At 38.3% G+C, this 7,078-nt stretch overlaps 1 protein-coding gene across 3 annotated transcripts; it reads left to right on the top strand.

Moving 5' to 3' along the window:
* The first annotated feature begins 591 nt into the window (after nt 1-591).
* Nucleotides 592-6,561, top strand: LOC118804633 (CD276 antigen homolog). 3 transcript variants are annotated; one of them, XM_036565189.1, is made up of 5 exons: nt 592-709; nt 4,180-4,220; nt 4,302-4,661; nt 6,012-6,145; nt 6,236-6,561. In XM_036565189.1, the coding sequence occupies exons 1-4, from the start codon at nt 684-686 to the stop codon at nt 6,107-6,109; spliced, it is 525 nt and encodes a 174-aa protein (XP_036421082.1). In that variant the 5' UTR covers nt 592-683; the 3' UTR covers nt 6,110-6,145; nt 6,236-6,561. The 3 variants fall into 3 exon arrangements, with proteins under 3 accessions (XP_036421082.1, XP_036421083.1, XP_036421081.1); XM_036565190.1 differs by having other exon boundaries at nt 4,329-4,661; nt 6,012-6,561; XM_036565188.1 differs by having other exon boundaries at nt 6,012-6,561.
* Nucleotides 6,562-7,078: the final 517 nt, after the last annotated feature.

Genomic DNA, 7,078 nt, shown 5'->3' with positions numbered 1-7,078 from the left:
TAGAGCTCAGTAACATTGAGATTAATAACTGATCATCACATTGATTTATCAGTCTACTCAGGCTTTAGTAGAGCTCAGTAACACTGAGATTAATAACTGATCATCACATTGATTTATCAGTCTACTCAGGCTTTAGCAGAGCTCAGTAACGCTGAGATTAATAACTGATCACCACATTGATTTATCAGTCTACTCGCAGTAACTTCACATGCTGTGAAGTAGTTAATAAACAAGCAATGATGGAGTTTCTTTTAAAGATTATATATATTTTTCTCATTTTGTGGGTAAGTGTTCTAAAAGTATTCTCCTAAAATTAAAACATAACTGTATTCTGAATGCTGCCTTTACAAAACGTAACTTGGACTGAATATAGTTACTTAATTTCTGACTGGTATGTATCAGGATACTTGTATTCCTATACATCCTAACCCTGCTTCTGACCAGTAACATGTGACAGTAAGTGAAAGAAGTTTGGTCTTTCCAGGTTCTGTTTTAGTACATTAAGCAATGTTTACCATTTTTCACATTATCAGCATTTTAGAATGTCCCCAGAAAGGGAAGCACAAAGAGAGTTCTTCAAACTTTCGCATTTCCAGTTGCGTTTGTTAAACAGATTCTTACTAATAGCCTGTGGTTGGGAAATTCATCTCTTTCATTCTCCTCTGAGCTGTACAGACACCACTATGACTCTGTTGAAGCTCGATCAGCGGTATGTACACTTTTATATTCAGTAGTAACATATTTAAGTGCTGTTTAAATCTTAAGTACTATCTAAATTGTCTGGTTCAACATGCTGTGATTTTGCTTTTACTAATAATTGCACTTATTCCTGAAGGGGTTTACTTATTTGTTGAGATTACTAATACAAATCTTGTAATACGTACTATTTATTGTATAATTCATAGTTACCTAGATAACTTTAACACAGATCAGTTCATTTGAATACGTCTTACAGACTGAAGACCAAAAAGCGTTTTTGTGGGTCTTATTTTTATAATTTATGAATAAAATTTTCTTGTTATTTTTGAGTCATAGCATATTCTCATGTTAAATGTGAAGTTTAGATGCATTTTACATGTTGTTCTCACCGTGATGGTGTTTTGTGTTCAGGTTTATCAGTTTATCAGTTCAGTCTATCTGTTCAGACTAATTCAAGAGTGAGCAGGACTATCACTAAAACCATGGTCGATTATCACAAATTTGAAAAAGTCAAGTTAAACACTGTCCAGCATGAACTAAGGTCTGAACATTGCAAGAAAATCGCTGCAAAACAGCCGTCTTCGTGACATCCTCTCACTACCTTACAGCAAATATGCCGAATTGTGTTACCTTGTCGAAATGTCCTACCATAGCGCACCTTTATAGGTAGATCCATACATAAGACTCTTGGTAGGATATTCTGAAGGTGTAAGTAACCTTATCAAAAAAGCCTACCAGCATCAAAACTACTACAGAACTCAGCTTCCTATTCGCCAGCTTCTTGTTCGAATTTTCCTGTTCCGCCTTAAATGGTGCAGCCTTTATTACTATAATGCCTCAGGTGCCAGAATGTATCTGCTGAACCATTTAAGGTGGAACAGGAAAATTTGAACAAGAAGCTGGCAAATAGGAAGCAAACTTCAACCTCGCATTAAAACTACAGGTAGGATAGTCTGATAGTCTAAATGTCCTTAACAGATAAGCATTAAAGGAATAATTAGGATATTTCGAAAGGCCTAAATCAGCTGATCAGGGGGAAGTAAGCCTAGTAATATTAAGCTGTGTCTGTGCTAAATTAGCATTAAAAACACAATAAAACGTTTGAACCTTGGTTCATGGTACCACCTTTAATGTTAATGCACATTTGATACAGTTTTCATATGTTTACATGAGATATTGGTGATGTTATTTAATTAGTAGTTTTCAGTATAAAATTAGGTTAAATGATTTCAGTTTGTGTATCAGTACTTTTTCAGCACAATTTGACAAAACCACAATAGTACTAATAACAGTGATAATTTTGGTTACTACATCAGGATATTACATTTTTATAATTTCATCTCTGTATGTATGATTAGCGATAGGTGTAGCTTGAGGTATGTATGGTATGTAGATTTTTTTGTACCTTATTTTTGTAATAACACACAAAGCTAAAACCGGCATTAGATATCATGGCTGCAGGCCCAGTTCTAGACTGCTTTGACTGGGGGGTCAATGAAACGTAATAGGTGGGCATGCATTTAGTCCGAATATGAAAGCTGAGACCTACATTCAATAGTCCATCAAGGAAAGACCACACCCACTGTGGTAGTACGCTTTGGCCTAGAATGCTTGATAGCTTTTAAGTTTGTGTTTGCTGCTTTTGCCCTCTTTATGCACATCTCAGCTGTCTGATTTTAATTTGTTCTTGTCTTTACTGGGGTAAATGTGTTACTTGTGAGAAAACAAAGGACTCATGCTTTATAAGGAAGTGTCACATAGGTTGTGGGGTTTTGTGGTGACCCATGTTCTCATTAATGTGTGCATAATCTTGCTTTCATTTTGTCTCGACTGAAAGAAAAAGCTTACACTGCTGCCGTCATGGTGCTGCCTAGGCCTCTTGTAACCTGCTGTGACAGCATTAAAAAATGTCATAATGGTAACAAGGTAGGGGCCCACCAAATATTTGTACCCAGGGGTTGATAACGTGATAATCCAGGCCTGCTGACTGATCACCAGCTGGTAATGAAAGAGATTGATGGTGTATCACACAAACATATTAAAAGTAAATTTTTAGAAATTTAGTATTTAGAAAGGTAACAGGTTGACCAAACAAGCTAAAAAGCACCATAATAAAGCAGATACGTCTTTATCTCTGTGAAGTTTTCTACTCAGTTGTCATCTCTGTCACTGTGAGCTCACTGTGTTGGTCGCCATCAGGCTAGAGTATGTGGCTAAGGGTGACCCACCCCCCCAGTTTCAGTCATGTGTGTACCCTTATTCTGGCGTGTTTAATGAAAGAGCACTGCTCACAGCAGAATCATGGTTTCCCAGTTTCAATCAGTTTCCTCCAAATCGGGCATTTTTTTTCTAATTTTCTCCTTAATTTGGTCATTTTCAATACCAGCCACTAGTTAGGTTTCCCTCCATCATGATACCACAGGCTCTAGGAGAGCGGAGCTTAGCACAAGCTTCCTCCGAAACCTGTGAAGCACCACCACATCTTTACTAACTGCCGCTAACGCTACGTCATCGTTCAGCCGAATGCGCTCGGAGGAGAACACTAACCACCAGTTCTGTCATGTTAGCTAACAGACGCCTGCACTGGCTAGCATTGCGCTGGGTGATGGGGGAGACGGGAGGTGGGCATCCTACCCACCCAGAGAGAGCGAGACCGGTAGTGCTCTCTTGGGCTCCCAGCCACAGATGCCACAGATGGCTGTAGCATCACCCCGGATCAAACTTACAATCTCCTGATGACAGGGCCAACACTTTGACCACCCACCCCACCCCCCACAAAGAAAAGAGATGGGGACAATAGTAATGATATTAACAACAACGTCAATGACAATAAAAGCAACATTTATTCACTGTCAGAACAAAACCTCGTATCTCTGAAATGGTAACTTTACAGGAGAAAAACATTCTGAACCTTCAATGTAAGTTAATGTGAAGAGGTTTTATTCTAAGTCATTTATTCTTGGACCATTTCTGTTGCTTCATTTGTCTTGAATTTTTAGTCAGTGTAAAGAACAGCTGCAAAAAAAAAAACCAAAGACTACGATGTGAAAAATAAGCTGGGTAGAAAATATAATAATAATAATAGTGCTCACGCTTCCTGGTTCTCATTTGGACTCTCATGCCATCATGGACTCCACAACAATACTAATAATATAAGCCTAATTTCACTTACTTTAATACTATTAACTATTATTTACTTTTATTAATACGAACAGTGTACAAGCAAAAACTGTATTTCAGGTTTAATAACTAAACCACATATAGCTACGAAATACACACAAATATAATAAAACACAGTAAAATAACTGTAAAATTACAGGACAGAAGGCATAAATAGAGAGAGAGAGAGAGAGAGAGAGAGAGAGAGATCTTCAGTTTGCTTTTAAAAAAGGAGGCAGATCTTAGCTTATCAGTGGTCAGCCGACAGCGTTCGGCAGAGCAACATCTTTGAGAAAGTGTGTTTTGTTGACGTTTCTGCAGATGCTGGTTCTCCTGTGTGTTCCTGCTGCTGATAGACAAAGGTGAGAACTTAATTGACCTCAATATACAAACATTTCTAAATATCTCAATAAGAAATATGCAGCACATAAGAAAAATAAAAGGCTATTTTTTATGTCTGTGTGTTTTAGTGCCCCTTTCAGTGTCTCTGCAGGAGATTGAAGCTGTTGTAGGAGACACCGTCATCTTACCATGTTCGAACAGTGATAAGGCACTGCAGGGTAAACTGACTGTGTTCTGGAGATTCAGATACAACAGCACTGTGTACGACATCATCAACAGCAGAGAATCCTTTGATGAGCAGGACGCGTCATTCAGAGGCAGAGTTGAAAGTTTTCCAGCTGAGTGGACAAAAGGAAACTTCTCCATCACACTCAGCAGTGTGACGAGGGCTGACTCAGGAACGTACACCTGCTTCATTCCTGCTGGCAATGCAAACACGGAATCAATTCTGACCATTAAAGGTGTGTAGGGACAGTTGAAAACCATTTTTGTTGGGTTTTGTTTAATGGCCAGGGCCTGCCAACAGGCCCAAAGTTTTATTGAACACATCTATAATCTAAGAACAGCTCATCCAGTTTGCATTAAAGTCCGTGTAGTTACTGTATAATAAGCCTTAGTTTGTAATAAGCCACCCTGAGACAGAGCAGTGCTGCATCATTTGTTAGTTAAGAATATTAAAGACAGAAGCTCGCTGTTTTCTGAGCGAAGCAGGCCAAACAATAGCTTCTTTTTTAATTAGCATACCCTGCAATGGACTGGCGACCAGTCCAGGGTGTTTCCTGCCTTCTGCCCGATGACTGCAATGACTACCCCCGCAGCCCAGAAGCATAAGCAGTTTAGAAAATGTGTGTGTGTGTGTGTGTGTGAATTAGCATAATATCATTTTCAGGGACCCACCAGAATTCTGATTTTGAGACACTCAAGGGGTCCAGTAGGTTAAATAGGGGGTCCTGGGGGATCCCCTTGAGTGTAACTAGAACTCCTTTTTCACAATAAAATGAGAAAAAATGCCATAAAATGTTTTGGGGCTTTTTCAGTTTTTCTTCAATAATGTTGATGGAATAAATTTCTTTATCTTACCTGTTTCATTGTGTTGGGCATAAATAGGCTAAAGGGCCCAACTCTTATAAAAACACAATTTTCCCGACTTTTCTAAAATGATGTATTAACTACACATAGACGTTTCTGTACGTGCTGTTCATGTCCAGTCCGTACAGAGATTATACGGAAAGTGAGCTGAAAAATTGGCCCAAGTCATAGATGTGATGCCTCATTCATGAGCACATTCATGTATGACCATCCATTCCTGTGGAAGCACTCTGCGCTGTTCCTGCTGAGTTATTGAAGTGGAAGAAAGATTAAAACGTTGTACTGTTCATGGATCTCAGGAGGCAAATGCCTCATTGCAGCCTTCCAAAGAATCCACACATCTGAAACAAGCAGCTGATTTGGTTTAGTTTTATTTATTAAGTTTATAGTTTATATTTTTTCCAACATTACAGAGAATTTCAGTCCAAACTTACCAGTTTGGTCCACTTTTCAGCCCAGGCTGCTTTTTTGAATGAGGCGCAAAACAGGGCAGCCAGTCAGAACAGAGGCTGTTACATATATCAGTCTTAAAGGCACAGTAACAAAGACAGCCTGTGTAGCTCTAAGACATAAAGACAGGTTTGAAAAAGCTCATGTTAAATGAATTAGAACTGAGGTTTGGTGCATAAATATGGTTTATACTGAGGTTATAAACGTTGGAAATGTTTCTCTTTCTTTTTTAACTTTCTTTTACCTGATTTCTTTTTTTTTTTGCTCCACAGAGGCTCCAGTTTCAGAAAACAGGGACATTAGAAGAGGACCAGAGAACGTCCTGCTCTTTTCTATACCTCTGTTAGGACTGACCCTCCTGTATGTCTGATTTAAAGCACGTTTGAGCCACATGCACACAGAACAGGTGTTTTTTCATATCAGATGTGTTACAAATCATATATTTAATCCAAAATAATTCTATAATAATAATTCGTCCACATGTCTGGACCTGCAGAACATCGCCCTGTGTGTTACACTACCCCACGGATTGTCTTCTTCCTACAATGCATCCTGATGCCTTCACTTGCCCAGGTAAATGGTGCAGACCAGGTGACCTTCTTCCATCACTCCAAGGTCCAGTTCTGATGCTTGAGTGCCTGTTGCAGGAACTTATCCTGCATCTCCCGTATTCGCTTCATCACAACATCAAAATGTTTTGGTTTATATAAATATATGGTTGCATATATGGTGCTGTTGCATCATTGTTTTTTACTTGTTTAAAACTTGTACATGTACATATAAACATATCGCTGTTGTCGGAAGAAAACCTCATATCTCCAAAATGGTAACTTTACGGAAGAAGGAAAAAACCTACTTTACTTTTAATGTAAGTCAGTAGAACCGGACGTCTTTTGGGTCATTTCTTTTGGTCAGTTCTTCATGAAATTTACACATAATTTAAACAGCAACAGGTATTTTCAAATTATGTCAAAAACTGAAAAACGACAAAAATGGAGATACGAGGTTTTGTTCTTACAGCAGTGATATGGCTCATATATAGCTCATATTTTCTCTTCATTACATTTTCAGCAGGTTATTTCTTGTGAAATGATCAGAATGTACTGACAATGTGATCTAAAGAATAAAATCTATTTTTAAAATATTATATGTTTAAAACACCCTTAAACCTGGTTACTGTGTGGATGTGTGTGAGCGCTTTATATACCTATTTATGTTATGAGTTGGGCAGCTGTGGATTTTGTGCACTCGTATTATCTTAGGCAACAAAAGGCTGATAAAGTTGTGTAATGCTAAAAAAACACCTGGTGGTTGATTGGCAATAGGTCAGTAACATGAA

This window comes from Colossoma macropomum, unplaced genomic scaffold (assembly GCF_904425465.1).
Source record: "Colossoma macropomum unplaced genomic scaffold, Colossoma_macropomum, whole genome shotgun sequence".
NCBI classification, from domain to species: domain Eukaryota; kingdom Metazoa; phylum Chordata; class Actinopteri; order Characiformes; family Serrasalmidae; genus Colossoma; species Colossoma macropomum.
This window is presented reverse-complemented; position numbering and strand designations above follow the sequence as displayed.

What these genes read in the sequence shown, in the direction of transcription:
- LOC118804633 (XM_036565189.1), top strand. Translation starts at nt 684, where the DNA reads ATGACTCTGTTGAAGCTCGATCAGCG. An exon ending in CTGTTGAAGCTCGATCAGCG is followed by an intron (nt 710 to 4,179) that starts GTATGTACACTT and finishes ACGTTTCTGCAG; the next exon opens with ATGCTGGTTCTCCTGTGTGT. An exon ending in ATCAATTCTGACCATTAAAG is followed by an intron (nt 4,662 to 6,011) that starts GTGTGTAGGGAC and finishes TTTGCTCCACAG; the next exon opens with AGGCTCCAGTTTCAGAAAAC.